Source organism: Sceloporus undulatus, chromosome 1 (assembly GCF_019175285.1).
Source record: "Sceloporus undulatus isolate JIND9_A2432 ecotype Alabama chromosome 1, SceUnd_v1.1, whole genome shotgun sequence".
Taxonomy (NCBI): Eukaryota; Metazoa; Chordata; class Lepidosauria; order Squamata; family Phrynosomatidae; genus Sceloporus; species Sceloporus undulatus.
The window spans coordinates 48,304,120-48,327,927 of NC_056522.1; the positions used below are offsets into that span (position 1 = coordinate 48,304,120).

Sequence of the window (23,808 nt, forward strand, 5' to 3'; positions counted from 1 at the left end):
AAATTTTTTAGAACTAATATCAAGGGGGTTGATGATTAAATTGCTGGAAACACCCTCTTGTTCCAGCTTTTCTGCTTGCCTCTGCCGCTAGATGAATATAAAAGAGTTCATTACTGAAAAAGTTGTCAATTTTTACTTATATCTATTAGGCCATGTCTAAAGGGAGAGAGGAAATCTTGCTAGTTTGGATCATACAAAGTATTAAAAGCTGTGCATTTTTTTTATAAGACAATGTGCACTTAAAGCAGAACTGAGCTGACAGCTCTGCTAAAGTAGTCATTGGTCTATGTTAGATCAGACGCTACAGATTTCACACCTGGCCTTTCAGTGAACCATATGGTCCTGGCAAGGGAAAAAAAGTTGGATAGCTAAAAGGAAAGCCAGAGGTGGGACTGGGGCAAGAGGAATAGCTGTATGTGAGACTGACAAAGCACAGCTGCAGTGGCAAGAAAAATCAGTATAATTGCAGTGCAACAGATGACAGCATGGCACAAATTAATGGCTCTCCCAGAATGAGACCTTGAAGAAGCAAAGCCAAATGACAAAGTGGTTGCTCTCTAAGCCCCCAGAACTGTAAATTACAAAGTGTTATCCACATTATACAGAAGCAGACATAGGCTTATGATCATGGCATCTGTAAAGTTCAGTGTTGTCTCTCATGTTGTTTATATACAGTGGACCCTTGTTATCCACTGGGGTTTGGTTGTAGGATCCCCCCATGGATAACAAAATCAGTGGATGTTTAAGTCCCATTAAATAAAATGGCATAGCAAAATGGTGTCCCTTATATAAAATAGAAAATCAACATTTGCTATTTGGAATTTATATACATTTTAAATATTTTCAAGTCGTGGATGCTTGAATCTGTGGATAAAAAAATCTGTGGATAAAGACAGACAATTGTACATATGAAATTACTCAAAGATGTTGTCATGGGAGATGAGGATTGATTTCATATACTAGTCTATAGTCAATACACTAGTGATGAGACAGTGTGATCTTTGAAAGCTCATCAGGAATAAATGATAGCCTGAATAAAGAAGAAAGGAATGTCTTGTGTAGATGCCTCACCTACAAGTACCAGGTGTTGTTCAGCTGGAAGGTTGGTTGCAGATTACTTGTTTGGGGTAAGCAAAAGATTTTTCTGTGGTGGAGGAGTCTTGGCAGGTCAAGTGAAGTCATGAGTTTCTCAATCCCCACCCACAATGCATCCCTTAAAAGTATAAGACAGGAATATTTCACCTTCCAGATGTCCAATTTCAGTATCCAGAAACCCCAACCATCACCCTCCTTGGCAAGAGACTGAAAGTGTACTCCAAAACATCTAGAAAAACTAAAAGCTCCATCTGTGAGAATGATATGCAAAGAAATTGGGCATAACTGAGAAAGTTTGTTGGTTGTGTTGCTTACATGTTGCTCTATGTTAATTTGCTTTGTGGAAATCCTTTCCTTGTAGCTTCGGATGGCCTGGCTCCTCCACGGCATCTTGCTTGGAGATGTTTCCCTGTTCCTTGTCGAGAACAAGACTGGGAAGGAACAGAGCAGGAAGCTCTGGCATTTTGATAACAGAAAAGGATTGGGGGTCTGGCAGAAGATGGTCAGGCCTCTCATTGATGTTTCAGACAGGTAGGAGTCAATACACTTCTTTTTTTCATTCTTTGCACCTTTCCACTCCCAGATTCTGAATTTCTTGAGAGAATATCTCAGGAACTAAAAATTTCCCATGGTGGGGTAGGCACAAGCAGCCACATTTAAGTTGATAAGGAATACATATTTTCATTTAACAGCATAAAAAGTTGGTTGATTTTGGCAAAATGCAGATTACATCAGCTATGGAGCCAGACTGGTTATGAATTTGATCAAAATAAGATAAATGCTGGAATGCATAAGAAACCATCTGATTTTGGAAGCTAAGCAGGGTCAGCCCTGGTTAGGACTTAGATGGGAGATTGCCAAAGAACATCAGCTGCTATAGGCTATATTCAGAGGAGGGCAATGACAAACCACCCCTGAGTGTTCCTCTGGTGCAATTTTCTGATGCATGATAACTGAAAAATGCATTTAACATCAACCATAAATAAGTCCTAGGGCCTAAATACCCTTAAGGCAATTTAATAATAGAAACTAAGCAGGATCGGCCCTTCTTAGTACTTGGAAGAGTGACCACCAATGAGTACCAGGTACTGTAGGCTCTATTTCAGAGGAAGGGTCTGGCAAAAACCCCTCTGAGTATTCCTTGCCTTAAAAATCTCTATGAAATTTATGGAATCAGCATAAGTCAACAAGTGACTTGAAGCCACATACACTCACACAAAGAGGTCCTGAGAATAATACTGTGTTTGCTTGTGAAGACTAATGGTCACATTATAAAGTCAAAGAATCTCCCTTTGGGACAATAATAGATATGCTGAGCTCATCGTGTTGTTCAAAGCCAGTTAGAGCCGTTTCTTTGAAATGAGTCTGGATTACAAGGGGGGAGTTTAAAAATGGCTAATAGCCCTAATATGCTTCTGGAAATCTCCTTTCTCTGCACAAGACTTTAGGAAAAATTAAATATAATAAGGGCTCCCCATATTCCTCACTCCTGCAGGTCATGGAAACTTTCTCTGCTCATTCGCCTCCTCCAATATTTAGGGGAGTTTTTATATGGACATCAAGTCACTGGGAAATAAAATTGCCCAACTCAAAGCATATCTTGCTTCTGACATTCTTGAATGGCAAGAAAGTTCTGGGGCATCATTACAATTTGCTGCTCTTTTTATAAGAGAGCATTGCAAACATATGACAATTCTGTATTATTTGTTGTACTTGCAAATGTAAAAGAATATAGAGCGTAACGGGATGTGAAGGGGCATCTTCAGAAGCAGCAAAGCAGCTATTATCCACATTCCTCAGATTCACTGCTCTTCTTGTCTTCCTTGGCATCCCCCTATTGTATCTTTGACCTTTTCATACTCTTTATTTTTACCTTTTACCTTCCTCCCTTTTTTTGAATCTCCTCTTTTTTTTTAAACTTTTTTCTTTTCAATTCCACATCTCTCTCCTACTCTACCTCTCTAATACACACACAAACATTCACACACAGCAGGGGTGTCACTAAGGGGTGTGGAGGATGTGACCTGCACCCATGACACCCTAAGGGAGGGGGTGATTCCACTACTCCCCAAATCATCTGCCACTACTGTTAGGGATGATGGGAGTTGCAGCTCTTCTCCTGGCTTTCACTCTCACCCCCTGGTCAGCGGAAGAACAACCAGTTTGACCAGTAGCTCTGAGAATTGGCTGAAGATGTCTTCCAATCTTCTCTGGAGTCTGCTGGTTCTTGTTCAGCTCTCAAGACACCAGTCAACACAGTAGTCTTCTTAAAAAGATCTACTTTTATTCTAATATATACACTATGCACAAAACAATTCACTACTCACAAAACTCACACTACTATACTCCTCAATACCCACAAAAAGTATTGTCATACATTATTGCTTATATAGACATTTGTCTCTCTATTCATTATACAGTTGCCACCTCCTGGGCGTGTACATACATTATGATTGACATACCATACTTGGCTCAATCTAGACCTCACATTGCATCATACATTACTGTCTACTCAATGACTCTCAGGTGATATCAATTTGCACCTTTTCACTTTGTCATTGCCTCATATGTCCTTGGCTTTCAGGACCTTCTAATTACATTACTTACAACACCTGTGTGACAATTCAATATCTTTTGCTGTGTCATGTTACTTTCAAATACATTCATATACATATTATATTTCTTGTGACTATATATCCCATGTGGCTTTTTCCTGACAACTACTTCCCAGCAATCTGTACCTTCATCCCTTTAAAATGCTGAAGAGATTATATGAGTGGAGTAAGGTTCAGTGGGAGTTTAAAGAAAAGGCCTCAGGTTTAAAATTTTAAAATTGTATTTAATATATATATGGGCCCCATACAGAGAGGCCAAAATAAAGCTGCTTCGGGTCATTTTGGAGGTATGCTGTTTAAATGATGTATGCGTACTAAGAGTCCGGAAGCCACGCCAAAGCCACGATCCAGTCCCAAGGACTAGATCAGCTTTGGCGCAGCTTCCAGACTCTTAGTATGCATGCATCATTTAAACAGCATACCTCCAAAGTGACCTGAAGCAGCTTTATTTTGGCCTCTCTGTATGGGGCCATATATATATACACACACACACACACACACACACACACACACACACACACACACTGTATGGGGCCATATACACACACACACACACACACACACACACACACCTCACATCTTGCCAAACTTTAACCACAGGAAACTATGTACTGGACACATTTAGGCTGTATGTATGATGTTGAAATTTAGATGTATAATTTTATTTTTGTTAGTTCTTTATGCCAGAACTATTGCCATTACATTCAGTGATATACAGGAATTATCATTTATGAGTAATATTAATTTTAAAAAATTACTAAAGATTCTGTATGGTGTGATATAGGAGGAGGTCAGTGGGAGTGGTGACACCATGAGTTACATGATGACACATAGCACAATTTTCCCCCTCACCTTTACCCCTCTGTTAGCAAGCCATCATCTCCTTACAGCTCCCACTGTCAAACCCAACCAGCCATTCTGGGATATTAACCAGCAGTCTTCTCAATGGAGGAATGTAATGGTGAATGCAGTCAAAACAGTATCTATTTCTCATAGAGGCATTTCCCACTCTCCTGTTTGAGCTCTCTAACACTGATCCAGACATATGGCAAGTCACTCTCTAGATGAGGCCTTAATGCAAATGAAACATTTGATGTTTGTTAGCATTGTGAAGATCTGAGCCACAGCTCTTCATTCAACTCCTTGACCCAGGAATAATGGATTTCTCTGCAAGGGTTACCTTGTCTCCTGAGATATTACGCAGAAAGGGTCTTTCATCTTTCTGACTCCAGAAAGAGCACAAAACCTGCTAATACAAAAGGGACACCAACACTGGATGCATAATTAATATGTCAGATAAAAATATCAACATTTGTCTCAGTTTGCTGTTCCTCTCTGCTGCCTTTGCCCTCTGCAGGAAGATGTAGTTGTTTTATTCCATTTAGCTATGTTTCATTTATCTACATTCTTCATAGAAGACAGCTTTGGTATTTCGCTAGCATCATTTAGGAGTAATAATTTATTTATGTGTTGCCAAGGTAACATTTTTCCCCTTGAACTACATTCATACTTACACACTTTTGATATTTTTCTTGCCAAGGCCTTGTCCTAACTTGAATAGACTACACACTGTCCCTTCTAACTGTATGAGTGATAATCACATAAAGATCACCCCACTCAGCCTCTGCCTAGAATGTGTACTGTGTCTGATCCTGGAAGGACCTAAAGAGAAATGAAATAAACTGTGCTGCTCAAAGTAGGTCTTCAAAAGCCATCATAGGATTGTGGAGGCAATTAATGCCCCCACTTTCTCAGGCATGGTTTAAAAGTGTGTGTTTACATACCAAGACAGGAGAAATCAGTGAAACTGCTTTCATGTTGATATGAAAATTGAACTAGAAAAGATTTATAACCAAAAATAGTGCTGGCAAATGGCTCCCATATCAGTGGGGTGGCAAATCCTCTCAGGCTTTTAGTCTCAACTTCAGAGAAGCTATCCAGGACACTGAACCTATCTGGGGACAATAGACTGCAGCAACTTATCTCCTATAAAGTTCAGATTAAAATCCCTTTTGCATTCACTACTATATGGGCATCAAAGCCACATGCTGTCACTGACCAAAACTGGTTGTGTGCATGTGTGCAAACATGCATGCAAAAGGTAGTGCAAGACAGGGAAAAGAAGGGGAAGAGTGTGGTCAGATCATACAAAGCCCAATAGTCGTAGTGCAAGAAATTTGCTGTATTTAGGGATGCATCTACACTGCAGAAATAATTCAGTTTGACATCATTTTAACGGCCATGGCTCAATGCTATGGAATTCTAGGAACTGTAGTTCATTGTTGCACCAGAGTTCTCTGACAGCAAAAGCTAAATATCTCACAAAACTACAGGTCCCAGAATTCCATAGCATGGAGCTATGGCAGTTAGAATCTGTGTACCAGCCTGGATTATTACTGCAGTGCGGATGCAGCCTAGGTGTGTTTCACAGAATAAAAATAAGGAAAAGATCATCTCTGTCACAAGTCACTTAACAATCTACTATATTTACACTGGGAAGGGAATGACATAATTCCCTGGAGCTTCAAGCATCAACATTGGAAGTTTTTGCATGGTCTGTCTAGGCTTTGATTGATGGTTGAACACTTGCACAGAATATACATGAAATTTTGAGGAGCAGGTGCCAATCCCTAAAAAACCAAATTCCTTTTTTCAAAATAATATGAGTGAAAGCAAAACTTCCATCTCCAGATGGAAGAGAATTCTTGCAAAATGAAACAGCCAAGCTTTTCTCAAGAGTTTTCAGAAAAGCTCATAAATACTGAAGCAATTGTAAATTAAGCTGAAGGAGTTTGCCCATTATTATGCATATAAAATTGATTGATTGATTGATTTTATATGCCAGTTTTCTCCCAGAGTGGGAACCAATGTGGCTCACAAAAAGAATCAACTAAAACCTAGCAATAAAATGGTAAAGTCAATTAAAAATAATCACATTGAGACAAATACAATATATATATAATCATGCCTGCAAGCAATTACACATTTTAAAAATCTGCTTAAACAAAAAGGGCTTGTCCACCAACAAAAGGAGAGCAAGGAGGGAGCCAGCCTAGTCTCATGTGAAAGGGAGTTACAGAGAGAAGGAGCAGCCACTGAGAAGTTTGCTTAATTTGGATTAACTGGACTTTTTAACTGCTTTTATTCCAAATCAGAATAGTTTAATTCTTAGAGGAAGGGGTTTGGTTTTTTTTTACATATACTTTCAATGCATTATTTCAGGTAAAGTGACGGTTTAAACATCTGTTAGTGCTGTGAGTTGTGAATTTTGTCTGCTGATTATTTTACATGGACAATGGATAAGTGACTGGAGGCCCTTTCACATTGCAAAACTATAGCAGTGTGATTTCATGTTAGCTGCTATGGTAATGTCCTATGGAAACATGGGAGCTGCAGTTTAGGGTAGGGTACTTAGCATTCTATGCCAGAGAACTCTAGTGCCTCACCAAATTACAAAACCCAGGATTCCAAAGGATACAGCTATAGTAGTTCAAGCAAAGCCATAGTACTATAACTGTAGCATGATAGGTCCCAGGGAATATTTTTTAACAAGTGAACTACAGTGTTCCTTTACACTAAGGATCTTTTTCCAGCCTTTTGTAATGAAACTCCCTTCAAAACTTAGGTATCACGGCTCACTTGATTTCTTCTACCTTTTGAGCTTTCTACAGATTAGGGACATAAATCCATGCTTATTTCATTCTCACATACAAGAATGAAACTTTTCAAAAGTTTCTCTTTGCAAATTGATATTACAAGACATTATTTACACATTTTTCAATCCTTTTTTCCATTTGTGCTTTGTAATTTTTTCATGAAAGCTTTGTGAAATTATGTGCAAAATGTTCTGTGATATTACATTTCAGAATAGAATATTCTGTAAAATTTGGTGTGCAAGGACTCCTCTCTGAAACTAATGTAGAGACTACACTGAGAACTAAAACAAAGTTTCACACAATCATTCCTAATCATAGTTCCCATTTTCATATGCATTTCAGGCTAGAAGTAACGACAGTACATTCATTCGTTTCTGAAATATATCTGTGCTCACCTGTTAATGAGAAGTTGAGAACAAATGTTTAAATTCCTTTTTGAGGCCTTTGAATGGGAGTTCAGATTCTCTTGGATGGGAGAGATAACTGGAGCCTTAAGGTCCTTTTAAAATTATTTCATAGAATCATAGAGTTGGAAGAGACTGCAAGGGCCATCCAGTCCAACCCCCCTGCCATGCAGAAAATCTAAATCAAAGCATCCCCGACAGATGGCCATCCAGCCTCTGTTTAAAGACCTCCAAGGAAGGAGACTCCCACCTCACTCTGAAGGTGTGTGTTCCACTGTCGAACAGCCCTTACTGTCAGGAAGTTCCTCCTAATGTTGAGGTGGAATCTCTTTTTCTGTAGCTTGCATCCATTGTTCCGTGTTCTAGTCTCTGGAGCAGCAGAAAACTTGCTCCCTCCTCAACATGACATCCCTTCAAATATTTAAACAGAGCTATCATATCACCTCTTAACCTTCTCTTTTCCAGGCTAAACAGCCCCAGCTCCCTAAGTCGTTCCTCATAGGACATGGTTTCCAGATCCTTCACCATTTTGGTCGCCCTCCTTTGAACATGCTCCAGTTTCTCAATGTCCTTTTTGAATTGTGGTGCCCAGAACTGGACACAATATTTCAGGTGGGGCCTGACCAAAGCAGAATACAGTGGCACTTTACTTCTCTTGATCTAGACACTATAGTTTTATTGATGCAGCCTAAAATTGCATTGGCTTTTTTAGTTGCTGCATCATACTGTTGACTCATGTTCAACATGTGGTTGACTTGGACTCCTAGATCCCTTTCACATGTAGTTTCATTCAGCCAGGTGTCCCCCATCCTATATCTGTGCATTTTATTTTTCCGCCCTAAGTGCAGTGGCTTACATTTCTCCGTGTTGAATTTCTTTTTGTTAGCTTTGGCCCAGTTTTCTAGTCTGTTCAGGTCATTTTGAATCTTGATCCTGTCCTCTGGGGTATTAGCTACTCCTAATTTGGTGTCATCTGCAAATTTGATAAGTATGTCCCCAATTTTGTCCTCCAAGTCATTGATAAAGATGTTGAATAGCACTGGGCCCAGGACAGACCCCTGTGGGACCCCACTGGTCACTTCTCTCCATGGTTCTACGTATTCAAACAGAGCCTATTGGAACCAAGCAGGGTTTGTTTTTTTCCTACACAGGAGCAAGTGGTATTCTGTGTGTAAAAAGCAAAACAGGTGAAACAGTTCTTAGTACTTGATTTCAGTATAGATTCCCGTGCAGCTAAAACAGTTGAATATATAGCAGTGGCATCAACATCTTATACTGCTATTATTATTGAAGGTAAAAACACTATATGTGCTAAATGGATGGGGTTCCTTCATTTTAATAGGCTTATTTGCCACATCAGTGCCACCAGTCTAGTTAAAATTAATTCTCTTGCAAGTACGTCCATCACTAATGTTCAGTTACTTCTGTTCCTGGTGAGCATTAGCGGAGCAGCAGCTTTTCATCTAGCCCCACATTTTGCTCAGAAGTGAGGAGAAATAAAAGTCATTGTTTAATGCTTCCCATTAATAGCCCACTGTAGCATGAAACTAGCAGGAGCTGGGGCATATCGCCACTCATTACCCTTAAGGCAAATGGAATTCAAATGGAATAATCTCCTATGGAGAGAACTGAAGATGCTCTATAAAAGTGAAACGTGGTTCTGAACCACAAAATTCCCATATGGCCAGTCTGTTGCCAACTCCTCGGTTATTTTTATCACAAGTGTTTCTAAGATAATCGCAGCGTTGTGGCTGTGAAGTTTAATATGTGTGATTTCAGGTTGTTTGGGCTTTGTTGTAAGGGAGTAGTAATCCTACCTGAATTGGGAGGCATTGAACAGGAAGAAGAAACCCTAAACCCCAAATTATCACATGTTGGAAGTTTTATTGGGGCTTGGATCTGGGATTTTGATTGGTCTTAGGAGACTGCCTGGAGCTTAGCTAAGCTAAAGTGAGGCAAGCTGAAGATGTGAAGAAAGTTGAGAAGGAATTCTGTGTAAGATTGTGGGCAAGTCCGAGGACCTCAAGAAAGATGGGGCATTTCCAAATACAATAAGAAGCAGAAAATATCCATAGATACATATGTGTAAATTATACATATATAATTTACAATTTGATATAAATGTAAATACCACTGTGAGCTACAAAACAGCTTAGTTTACTTTTACTTTAAAGTGAGGAACAACATGAGAGAACTGGAGAAATAACAGACTTTGTAGTGAGGGACAAGGGGGGACCCAACTGTTATGTGTCTCTGGCAGGAGCTGAGTTGTTGCCGTTATTGTTGTTTTTCAGCTGAATTTTTGACGTGACTTTATGGAAGACTGGTGTGGCCTCCTAGAATACCATGGGAATCATAAAATGGGATCCCAGGGCTGCATGTGGCACATGGACCATACTTTTCTCTGCCTATGCTAAACCCTTTTAAGGTTTGGATATTTCACCAGAAATTACCAAGGCGTTTTAACTGATGTAGTGTAAATTCAGCTGGCCCTTGATCATCTCTGCCTATTGCACAATAAAGATGACAGAGAAGGGGATAGAAGGTGGTTATTTTGTTTTATGAAATAAAAACTGAAAATTCAGAATGAGTGCATAGTTTCAAATGTCATCCTTTGTAGTTATTGTTTGCAAATTAAGTGTATTATTTAAAGGTTGTAGATTTAGCAAAAGTTAACTATTAAACAAAAAATAATAATCATAAATATTTAGGGTATGAACATTTTCATGAAGGTCTTCCTTGCTCTCCCTTTTTCTGCACCATTTGCACCCTGTTCATTCCTGTTCTTTTGCAGCTTAGCAGCTTCAGCCATTTTGAAAAACAAAGTAGACTTCTATCCGAGGACATCTTGAGTCTGGCAGGGATCATATAGGTTAGGGTGAGCAAATGAAGAGGGGGTGGAAACCAATCTTTGCCATTGTGCTCCTCTCCACAAGCCAAACCATTATGTTTCAGACACACTGGAATTGACATCAGATCCCTTGCAACTGCATTTTGGCACATAGTATCCAAAGGCAGCCAAATGATTCTGAGTCATGAGGCAGAAATTTCACAAACATTCTCCCCTACCTCAGTGGTAGAAATGCAACAATGACAAACTAAACAACTAACAATTTTCTGCCCTTTCATGACAACCAGCATTTTCTGTCTGAGGCAGATATCTCACTATAACCAGTGGTAAGGCAGGCTCTGCTTCCTGCCATCATCTTCATCATTTGCATGAAACAGACCACCCCAACAGTCCGGGCTGGCGGCAGCCTGTTTTCCCATGGAGGGACACCGCAGCAGACAAACACGCAGTGTATAGACGTTGCTGTGCATTGCTTACGTCACGAGTGCACCATTGGCACACTCGTGACGTAAGCGACACATAGCGACCTCTATACACTGTGTGTAATTTATGTCAAAATGGTGGCCCCCGTGTGGATAGGAGGCCGCCGTTAGGCTGCCATCCGCACATCCTAGGGTTCCAGAGCATGGGGATGCTGTGGGCTTCAGAACCCTAATATCAACGGCAGCACGGCGCTTTTGACCCATCTGTCTCAATCCATAATTTCTTACTTCTCCCCATGGATGGACGTGGGAGACAACAGCAATTAATAGACAAATGTATTTACAATTTGAATAGTTTTACAGCCTTCCCCCACCCCAGTGCTAGACTTATATTTGGGGTAGCATGATTTTTATTTTTTTATTTTTATTAAGAACTGCATCTCCTCCCCATTTTGGCTCAGATCTGTGTATTAGTTCTCAGGCTCCACTGTGTTTCTTTTCCAAATAAAAGCCTTGTATCTGTGGGGCTTATCGCACAGCTTTTAAAATCAACTCACCACTCCCAAACTAAATTCTAATTCAGGCTGCATCTGGATTCTATCACATGGATCTTTGCCACCAATACGCCAGGCGGATGCAGCCCATGTAACTTCTGGATAGAATCCGAGTTCATCCGAGCTTCCCTGCTTTACAAATCGGCCGGTTGAACTTGGATTCTATCCAGAAATTACATGGACTGCACTTGCCTGGTGGCAGCAGCAGCAAAAATCCAGAAGCTGCCCAAATTAGAATTCATATCTGGAACGGTAAGTCAATTTTAAAAGCGGTGCGATAGGCCCCTATAACAAAACTTATCTTCAACATTTCTGATCCCTTTTAAGGAGTTTATCACACTGGGGCTGATTTTGGCATTAAAAAGACTAAAGTGCACTTAAAGCATCCCACAAATGAAGGAGAAATGGTGAGTAATTGCGCAAATGATTATCACATGCATTTGCACAATTAAAATGATATCAGAAATGCATTGTCGCTGAAATCCTGAAAGTAAAAAGATGTACATTAATATTTCTTTGTGAACACTTTAATGGCAGGTTTTGTGCAATGTCATATGAAATTATTATGTGTAATTACACAATTTTTCTGGGATATTCACAGGATAAACTCCCAATCTCCTTCGTTTGATAAACTCCAGAGTCTACCTGGATGTGGATGTCATGTCCCACTTTAGTGTACAGTTTGTGTTTTAGTAGCAAGTAAAAAAAATTCAAACATACTGTAACATGAGCTCATAAAATTTGTTGTTCAAGCAGAGACACTTCAAGCCAGAGCTAGGACAAGAATAATCATGCAAAATAGCAACAGTTCTTGTTATTCAAGGAAATACTATTTAAAAGTTGGGAGACAGCACGTGCCTGCACTCTCTGTTTATCTCTGTAGGTCTCTGACTCGTTCTTGATTATCGTACTCTGTAAGTATGTGAGTGACTCTCTTGGCTCCTTTTCTGATAGCCATCCTTGACTTTAATGGATTTTTGATTGTAATGATTATGGAGCCATTCTTGGATTGTAGCTTGAGGAGAGTTGCATGATCCCGACTGATGTGCCTGCAAGCCAACATCAAATTGCTCAGAAGATATCTTAAGCCTTGCAGCCTAAACTGTTATTAAAGGAAAGGTGCTGAAAGGAAATAAATGAGGGGGGGGGGCACTACAAAGCAAGCCCTCCATTCCAGAGGAAATAATTCCCTGCCTGCCCACAGCTAGAAGCAAATAAACTACCAGGTACACTGGCTACAAATAACAGTTTTAAAACAAAAAGAAATCATTGATGTGCTTCATTTTGCACCAGTCAACTCCAACAACTGACTGTGAGTGTTGAGATGCAATTATACATAGACACAGTAGTTTTGTTTGTTTGTGCATTAATGTATTTTTAACCCATTCCTCATCCCAGACTATGAGACTGGAATAGATGAAAGTGAATTATGCCCTAGTATAAAACCATAGCGATAAAACCATAAAGCACCATGACAGTGAAAACCATTCAAAAGCAGAATAGCAGAACAAAACTTTAAATGGCATATGTCGTAGCCTATGAGCTATGAAACAGATTCTGTTAACTTAGTGGTGCTTTAGATATTCTTTTTCCTAAACACCAGAGCTCCTTTGGTGATATAGCATGAGACAGAGGTGGAGGCACTGAGGTTATCCAATAGTTCAAGATGGGGAGATGAGAAAATCTACCATGCTAGTGCCCTTCCCTGGGTCTCTTGTCCCTGGAATTGCCCACTCTCCCTCTATTTTGAGAGGGAGCAAAAATGGTGGGTGCATAGCTCTTATTCATATGGTCATCATAGGTATAAGTGAAGTGGCAATTAACAAAAAAATTAATTTATTTCTGTGGTTTTAATTTAGTTACTGTATAATAAATGTATATCCCCCCCCCCCCCAGATCTCTTTTCACTGACAGGCAAAGACATCTTATTTAAATCAGCCTTCAGCTTTTAACTTGCTGGAGTAGCGCAAAGGGTGTTCTTGTTCTTAATGTGTAAGAATTTTTGATGTGTTTTAACCATTCTGAATTAATGTTTTTAAGTGGATTGTTGTTTAAAGCTTTTTTAAAGTTTTATATTACATATTGTTTTAGATATGTTGTTTTAACATCTTGTTTTAACATTTTAATCTGATACATTAAAATGTTAGCACATTGACATTTGAATGTGTAAACCACTTTAATGTATAAGTATTATGAGGTTTTCAGTAACTCACAGAATTATCATATATATGTCTGCTCAGAAGCAAATCCCATTCAGTTGCATGGCATTCCTCACTAGTCAAATTGATGCACGATTTCAGTCTTAACATAAGTACACATTGCATCTCACATTATGGAATGTGGATTTATATAAAACTTCAAATGCAACCGTTTGTATTCATAATAATTGCTATACAGCTGGCCCTCTGTTTTCGCAGGGGATCCATTCTGGACACACACACACACACACCGTGAAAATGGAGGCTCGCGCATATTCAAGCCTCATAGGCTTGAATGGGGGGGGGTGCCTGTGCGCACGCCTGTGCATGCACCCCATTAAAAATAGCAGAGGTTGTCCCTCATTTCATTGTAAGCATACAACAAGGCCCTGATCTCTCATTTGGCAGAGTAAGACAATGGCCATAGGCCACAATCCTCCTGGTTAGTTACACTAGTGTAATGTGGGGTTATACTAGCATTATTTATATTTCATTTCATTTGTCTGCCACCTTTCTGCCAGAGTGGCACCCAAGTCAGCTCCCAAAGATAATCAATTAAAAAACCTTAACTAATTTTTTTTAAAAAACAATTTAAAATCCTCACATTAAACAGTATAAAATCATTTAAAAGACATAGAAAAGTTAAAAATGAAATAAAATGCATATCCCAATATGAAGCTTCCCTGCTTAAAAATTAAAAACCTGCTTAAACAAACAAAAAAAATCTTTGCCTACCAGTGAAAGGAAAGCAGAGAAGGCGCTAGCCTAGCCTTCTGAGGAAGGGAGTAGCTGCTGAGAAGGCTCTCTTGTGTCCTTACCAAGAGAACCTCTGATGGTGGCAGGACAGAGAGAAAGCCCTCTCCTGTATACTGTAAAACTGGCAGGTTCATATAGGAAGATAAAATCTTTCATATAGCCTGGACCTAAGCCATATAGGGTTTCATACGTCATGACCAGTGCTTTGAATTGTGCCAGGAAACAATCCAGTGAAGCTGTTTTTATATGCTCCTTCTAAATAACCCTGGTCAGCATTCTAGCCACAGCATTTTGGACCCTCTGAAGTTTCTGAACAGTTTCCAAATGTGCAGCCCCCATAGAGTGTATTAACATAATATGAACAGTATATAATCAAGGCATGTGTCACCGTAGCCAGATCTGACACCTCAAGGAATGGATGCAGCAGGTGTACTAGTTTTAGATGTGTAAACACACTGCTGCCCACTTCTGGAACCTAGGCATTCCAGCTTAGAGTTGAGTCCAGGATTACATGCAAACTGTGAGCCTCAAGGAGAGCATAATCCCATTGAGCACATTCTCTGATGTGCCTTTTGACAAACCAGAAACATCCTTGTCTTGTCTGGATTTAGTTTCAGTTTCTTTGCCCTCATCCAGTTCATTACTGACAACAAACCATGGTTAAGTACCAAGACATCACCTTTGTCATCAGATAGAAAGAAGAGGTAGAGTTAGGTGTGATCAGCATATTGATGACATTGAACTCCAAACCTCTAGATGACCTCTTCCAGTGGTTTCATGCAGATGTGAAACACCATGGGGGACAAAAGAGAGGCCAATGTCCAGGAAGTGAAACAGGAGTCCCACAGCACCACCTTCTGAGTTCATTCCTCTAAAAAGGACCAGAACTACTGGATAACAGTGTTCCCAAGCTTTATCCCAGAGATGTGACCCAGAAGGATACCATGGTTGATGAGAATGAGAGTACCAACATGGCACACTCCCCCTGTCTATTTCCCAGCATAGATCATCCGCCAAGGTGACTAAAGCTGTCTCTGTCTCATAAACATGCCTGAAGACAGACTAAAATGGATGTAGATGATCAGTCTAATCCAGAAACCCCTGGAGTTTTGAGGCCACCACATGGTCTAGAACCTTGCAAAAAATGGAATGTTAAGAGACTGGTTGATAGTTATTCAGAAGGTAGGTTCCAGGGAGGCCTTTTTAGCAACAGGCTCACAACAGCTTAGGCAGGATGGAAATTTCCCTTGCTGCAGAGAGGCATTCACCACTCTCCTTACTCACTCAGCCAGTCCACCTCTAACTGCTTTCAGAAATCAGGAGGAGCAAGGTCCATATGGTGTCTCTCACCTCTCCAAGGATCATGTGCACATCCTCAGTCTGCACAAATGGAGAAGCATAGCCAATAATACAAGACAAGCAGGTGCCAAGATTACGCCATCTGGACCTGTCCCAACTATAGTATCAAGTAAAAAAAGATCAGAGCAATTATATAGAAACATAGAGTTGAAAGAGACCACAAGGGACATCCAGTTCAACCCCATGCCATGCAGATAATCACAATCAAAGCATCCCTGACAGATGTCCATCCAGCCTCTGTTAAAGACCTTCAAGGAAGGAGAGACTACTACTCTCTAAGGGAGTGTGTTCCACTGTCAAACAGCCCTTACTGTCAATAACTTCCTCCTAATGTTGAGGTGAAATCTCTTTTCCTGGAGCTTGCGTCCATTGTTTCATGTCCTAGTCTCTGGAACAGCAGAAAATAATCTAGCTCCTTTCTCAATGTGACAGCCTTCTCAGTGGCTGCCCCTAAACTCTGGAACTCCCTGCCCAGGGAGATCAGAACAGCTCCTTCCTTGATGACCTTCCGCCGGCAGGTGGAGCCCTGGTGGCGCAGTGGTTAAATGCCTGTACTGCAGCCATTCACTCAAAACCACAAGGTTGCGAGTTCAAGACCAGCAAAAGGGCCCAAGCTCGACTCAGGCTTGCATCCTTCCGAGGTCGCTAAAATGAGTACCCAGACTGTTGGGGGCAAATTAGCTTACTTTCTAATTAGCTTGCTTGCTGTTCACCGCTATGATCTTTGGAATAGCGGTATATAAATAAAACAAATTATTATTATTATTATTATTATTAATTAATTAAGACCTACCTGTTCACACAGGCATTTAGAGATTTACTATAAAAACAGGCTGGGATGTTCGATGTTGGACCAGTTTAAAAATTCTTTTCAATGTACTTTTTATTTTATTGTACTATTTTTATTTTTAAATACTTTGAAGCCGCTCTGAGTCCCAGTCCTGGGAAAAGAGCGGGATATAAATAAATAAATAAATAAATAAATAAAATACTTAAACAGGGCTATCATAGCACCATTAACCATCTCTTCTTCAGGCTAAACACCCATTTCCTTATGTCTTTCCTCATAAGGCATGGTTTCCAGACCCTTCACTATTTTGGCCGCCCTCCTCTGGAGATGCTCCAATTTGTCAACATATTTTTTGAATTCTGGTGCCCAGAACTGGACATAGTATTCCAGGTAAGGCTTGACCAAGGCAGAATAAAGTAGCACTATTACTTCCCTTGATCTAGACACTATACTTCTATTGATGCAGCCTAAAATTGCATTGGCCTTTTTAGTTGCTGTTGACTCATGTTCAACTTGGGTCTACTTGGAGTCCTAGATCCCTTTCACATATAGTCTCCCACCCTATATCTATGCATTTCATTTTTCTGCTCTAAGTGCAGTACCTTACATTTCTTTGTGTTGAAATTCATTTTGTTAGCTTTGGCCCAGCTTGCTAATCTATTCAGGTCTTATCTACAGTGCCTTGCAAATTCTTCACAGCGTACTCTTGTACTCTTTGTTTGCTTTTTGTGGGCCAGAGTGTAAATGGCCTCTGATCACTCAAGACAGCTTCACTGGATGACACTGTGCAGATACAACGGTAGTAGAAAAGTATAATTTCTTTGCTGCCACCATAGCACCATAGGCCTTCCAATAAGTTCTAGCCAATGTGTGGTTGGACTTGTTCCAAGTCTTCTAGCATTGTGCTCTAGATTCTGTTCCTCTCCTTTCATCACTGCCAGTTCCCTAGTGAACTAGGAGGCTCATTTAGCTCTACTCCATGGGAGGGGATGCTTAGGAGCAATTATGTCCTGCAGCATCAGTTACACCAGATATTATTGGGATAGACCCATGGTATTCATGATGGAGATGAAGTCTGACATTGCTCCTGACATAACAGTCTCTGCATGGATTTTGAAGCCCCCTAGTACAACAAGACAGGAGGACTCCAACACCACTGCTAAGATCGACTAACTCAGCCAGTTCAGGAAGGGAGAATGCTGAGCAGCTGGGTGGTTGGCAAACCAACAGAATCTCTGTTCTGTCCCAGCTATCTACCATTTTGAAAAACATACACTCAGCCCCAGCAGACCATGAGGCTAGCCATTTAGCAAGCAAGATAGAATTCCAATAGACCACTACATCTCCACCTTCCCACTCCCACTGCCAGACATTGCCTGCTGCTGTACAGAGAACCCAGGTGAACAAAACTGGGAGACGTTGACCCTCCCCCCCTCCAGTTTCTTCCAGCCAGACCTCTGAAATACAAGCTAGATTGGCATGCTCATCCAGGATCTAATCTGGATCAATAATGTTTTTTCCATTTGCTGACCTGGCATTGAGCATAACTACGTTATGTCATTGCATACAGAGGTATGCAGTAACTCCTTACACAACAGTTTTGCCAGGGTGCTGGATGGTGCCCATGCAGAGCTCCAACCCCCATCCTAGCTACAATGCATTTGGCTGTCCACTTTCTCCTGTCCTCATTGCTAGCTTCCCTTCACCTGCAACTTTCCAGAACTCAGCGTCAGATACACTGGTGAAATAGTACTGTGCCAACTTCAACATGATCTTGGCCCCAGGCGCCGGGCACCAAAGGACACCAGTGCTCCCACCCACAGCCATTGTATTACTTTTTGAAAACAGCACTATCTTCACCCCATGCCTACCTTAGCTTCAGTACAGAACAATATCCTATCATTTAGTGTTGGAAATATAATTCAGCTGTCAGTCCAGTTCATTTCTGTATGTAGAATGAGAGGCGTGGGGAAAGTATTGCCCCAAGAAGCAAAATAAAATTTCATCAGCCCTATGTGGCATGACTAATATACAGCAGTCAAAAAGGCCAATGACATTTTGGACTGCATCAGAAAGAATATAATGTCCAGTTTGAGAGAAGTAGTAGTGTCACTCTATTCTGTTTAATCAGACCTCATAGGCATATCAACAAGCTAGAACATGTCCAGAAAGAGATGACCAAGATGACCAATGGTCTAGTAGCCAAGCCTTATGAGGAATACTTTAGGGAGCTGGATATGTTTAACTTGGAGAAGGGAAGACTGATAGATGACTTTTTAAATATCTGAAGGGATGTTATGTAGAAGATGAAGCAAGCTTATTTTCTGCTGCTTCAGAGAATACAACATGAACCTATGGATTCAAATTACAAGAAGTGAGTGATTTATTGAAATGTCTCCTAAGAAAGGAGTACCCCTAAACATTAATTTCCACCTAAACAGTAAGAACTTTTGCACTGTAACAACTGTGTAATGGATTGTCCATGTTTGATTGTTCATGGGTTCTCCATGTTTCATGTTTTAAGGTCCTTTAAGAGAGGATGGATGGACATTTTCCAGAAATATAGCAAGTAGATGGACAATGATTATATAAAATAACTGGACATACATACAGAGGAAAGTTAAAATCTGTACACAAAGCTCATGGGTAGGAACCTATTTTAAAACAACAAAGGCAACAAGAAAGAACCTTTGATAAAAGTCTCAGCCAGCTTGGAGAAAGTTGGGATTTAATGCTGAACAAGCAGCAGCAGAAAAAAAAGAGAGAGAGAGAAACCCAGTTAACTGGTACTCTTTATCCTTTGCCCTCTGGTATTTTGAACTATTGTCCAATCTCACCCCAAGGCTAATTCTAAGCTTAAATATTAAGCTTCCCCAGTTCAACAGTTATTCTGAAAGTAGTTCAAAGGGAGAGAGCTGGATGAGTTTTGCTTTTTCTGCCTGGTAAGACATTTCCTGTCTACCTAGAAAGAAAGCAAATCCCTGTAGGAAGCCTGTCATTACACTACCTATTACAGGAGGAGATGCTAATTCTGGCTCTTCGGGGCACTCCTCTGTGTTCTTAGGAGAGATTTCAACAAATAAAATGTAAATAAAAGTCACAGCAAGGACATTGCTGCATGGTTGACAGGAAGAAAATTTATCTTGCTTCCAGATAAAGATGCTCGAAGTGTTTTTGTTTTGTTTTTTTTCAAATTCAAATACAAACAGACCAAGATCTATACCTCCCAGAGTTAACATAAGGATCAGAAATAGTTCTCCATTGAATTTCACACTTCTTTGAATGATGTGATGTTGTATCAAAAGGCATTTCAAAAATGCATATTGTGAGATATTATATGTTTACCAATGCACATCTTGAAGTACACTTAGAAATATCCATCTTGAAATACATCACATTTTGAAATATATATCTTGAGATAAAATGCAATTGGACAAGCATATTTTAAAAGAAAAACACATTCAGAAACATGCATTTCAGTGTACAATGTTCAGTTCTTGTAAATATTTTTTTTAAAGTAGAGTTTCTGCAGAACAGGACTGTGCAAAAAAAAAGGGGCATAAAACAGAAATAGAAGAATTCAGCCATCCCATTCTCCAGGCTTACATTTTCCAGAGCTATGGGTCTTAGTTCTGCTCACTTTGCCCCATCGGTCCTGAACTGAAGGTTGCATGTCTAAATAAACTCCATTTCCATATGTTCTTTGTAGTTCTGCTTTATTTCTCCTGCTTGTCCCTTTGCACCTCAGGGATCTACAAGATACACATTACAAGGTTTGTAGTCCTCCCTGAACACCTAGTAGACAGCTGATGGCCATGGGATCTCTGCAGCCTCAGTCTGAAGATCTTCTGAGCCTCATTCTCCAGATCCTAGTGCATTCAGTTTTTTGATCCCCTCCTCTACCTTTAAAAAGTGCATAACAGTAATTCACATTTCCTCAACACTGTATTTTTAGGAACAGCTGCAATTATAAAATGCTTTTCATTCATCTTATATACAGAGATGCAGGGTCACTGCCTTATAGACAACAGTTCCCATCATAGCCACTACACATGCTGGTTGGGGCAACCTACAAATTATGGCCCAAGTGTAACTTCTCCCATCTCTCCTTATGGAGACATGCAAGCATTGCCAGATTAAAACCTGACAAACCTATCCATGAGAAACAGGACTTCCGTGCTATAATCTCCTTTGCCAGGAGGACAGGTTATTTGGGGTGGGGGTGGGGATTTATTGCTAGGGATGATGATATTATCTGTCAATCACTAGCCTACCTTTGCAGATTTCCCAGTTTCCTCTGATCTTAATTTAATGAGAAGCTGGAGAGAAAATGGACTATCTCTTTTCCATCCACCATGATCCCAATCAGGTTTGGCCTCTCCTTAGAGGATATTGGCATTTCAAAATGTGCACATTTAAGATTGCATTTTGTTTAGCCCCATTACCAGATAAATATGGAGTTACTTTTGGGAGAGGTGAAGCACATTCAGGGTTTCTTCCCGCAGTTTACTGTTGCTTTTGGGTCCTCCACTCCAAAGCAAAAATTAAAAAAAAAAAAAGAATCCCAAGTTTCTATCTTGAGAAATGGGAGACAGGAGTCCTCTGCTCTCTAATTGACCACCTAGGAAATCTACTAAATACAAGACAAACAAATTGTGCAATCTGCTAAGTCTCCACTGGAATTAATGAGGCTAGTCCATCAGTTTGATGGTTGCTGTTGAGATATAACGGAGGGCAGGTATTAACCCATCGCATTTACCAAGCAATTTGTATGGCCAGCTTTTCTTAGGCTAGCATCCATTTATCATTTAGCTGAACGGTTATGCTTCTGTTCCTCCCCTCCTCAACCCAACTGTGCTTCTGACTTCTCATAAGGGGATCAATCGTGCAATGACAGAAGAGATGGATGAGTTAAAGCAGTGCAGAACCAAACAAGCATAAATGGTACATGGCTTAGAGTAAGTGGCAGGAAATAGCTCCAGATTCTAAAGCCATGTGTGGGTTCTTGAACCTCTCAGGTGTGCCAGATTGCGTTAAAAACTGGCAAGAGGGGGAAGTGTCTGCCCAATATATCCAGTAAAAAGCATTTCTGCTCTGAGTTGACTCTTTTTTACAAAGATAATATTCTAATAGGCTTTAAATGAGCAGCTAGACGTTCAGCATACTATGAAAACTTACCTTTCAATATCATTCCATATATAATTCTTGCAGTTATTACCAGTATAAAGGTATTCTACAGATAAAAGACAATGTCATGATCTTTCTGTAGGCTGTCATTCACCCCCATTAAATGTGTTGGCACTATTTTTCAGCACTTATGCAAACACTGTCTGCCATACTCTTCGCCTTCAACCCAAAGGGTGCATATTCTCTTAGTGAGTGCTTATAACATTTAGCAGCTAGAAAACTCTGTTCCAATGGAGTTTGTTCAGGAGATAGTGTGTGTTAAGTTGTGCCTTCAGCTATTGTTCTGTACATTCTTCTTTGCCTAGAATATTATTTCTATGACTTTCTTCTAGCATTTGTTACCCATGTCTAATCCCTCGGCTCAATGCTTTGGATATTATTTCAAGCTTGTTGAAAGAACTGTTACACATTAACCACGTTCTGTAAACACTTTTATTGAAATTAGAACCCATTCTTTGAAATCACTCAGACATTTTAATTGATCAAAAAATAAAAGAAGATTTAAGCCCTATTTAGATGTGCATAAGCCAGAATTTGAAAATGTTATTTTTTTTTTTAAATAGTTTCCAGAATCCTTCAAGAATCTTTGCTGGATGAGGTACTCTGGTAGTGGTAGGACTTGATCACATGTGGCTTTTAAACGATCATAAAAGTTGGATAATAGTACCTTTGGTTATACCTGTCACACAACACTGTCTCCCTCTCATCACTGCCTTGTTGTCAAAGCATAGTTAGCCTGCTTCTTGCCACTGATGGGAAAAAACTGTCAATAAGCTTCAATCACACTGGTATAGTACTAGTTCTCAAGTGTGGTAAGTTACTCCTGTGGCAGTTCCAGGACTTGGCAATCAGGTAGTGTCAGTGTCTGCTCCTCTCCTCCTTTCCCCATTCCCTTTACTGTTCCAAAAAAGCCTGTTGTTTTTTTTTAAACCTTCCTATTATTTATTTTTTGTTTTTGTTAAACTGCATTAGCATAACTCTAGGGCTTCATTAAAAAAAACATACATACAAACACAAATACACAACCTGAAAGAGATGTTGGGTAGGGCATAGGGCACGGTGGGGGGGGGGGCAGATTAAGGGCAAAGAAAGACAAATGCATATGAAACCGGCAACAGCCCAGTTGTGCTATAGAAGGAATATGTGGTAGGGAGTGTTCCCAAACCAGCATGCTTGTCCTCTTTAGTCCAAAAGTACTGTAACTTTTCCTTGTTCTGAGACAGAGCCTTGACACCCTAGATGAGAAGAACAAGGAAGGACATGTACATAAGTGCTGGTTTTCTGGTGTTTTCAACTGTACAGAGAGCCTTCATTGCTAGAGGAGGTTCCTCACGGCAGCCATTCACCCACTGTACATGAAGGGTGATAACAGGAGACATGGTTAAGGGACAGACCTAGTGTGCTTGCATCCTTCCCCAAACTAGCACTTTAAGGGCTCTGTATGTGTATAGCTCTGTATGTGCATACATGTACTCCTGCCCAACCCAGCAGTAAAATATAGCAATATAAAAAAGTCAAAGTGGACAGTATGATTAATATATTTTCGGAATAGATTCTTCCTCAAGTGGTGAAAGCTATCATAGCATGTGATTTCCCTTGCATACTCATCTGACATTTAACATGCTTTGTTCTGTGACTTGACAGGTAAGCCTCAGTTGTTACAACACATATCCCATTGTAGGAGGGAAAGAGTTTAATCTCAGGTAGTTTGCATTCCCCTTAATGCTCATTGTGATTCCAAGTAACCACATACCTAAAACTTACAGTAACAGTACTCAGATTGTGAGGTTTGAGCAACATGCAACTCCATGTCAATTCACATATGGCTTTGGAGATATTTTTAGAAAAAGATTTGGGGGAAGCTTTTCTGAAAGGTTTGCGTGAACATCTGTCACATCCAGCAGACACATCAAAAGCATGT

General features: G+C 40.1%; 1 protein-coding gene across 1 annotated transcript in view; it reads left to right on the forward strand.

Annotated features, from left to right (window-relative positions):
• Positions 1 to 1,462: 1,462 nt before the first annotated feature.
• Positions 1,463 to 23,808, forward strand: part of LOC121919379 (ALK tyrosine kinase receptor-like) — a 131,808-nt gene continuing 109,462 nt past the window's right edge. The window contains exon 1 of the mRNA XM_042445927.1: positions 1,463 to 1,626. Within this exon, the coding sequence (XP_042301861.1) occupies positions 1,463 to 1,626 (164 nt within the window). The remainder of the gene's footprint in view (positions 1,627 to 23,808) is intronic.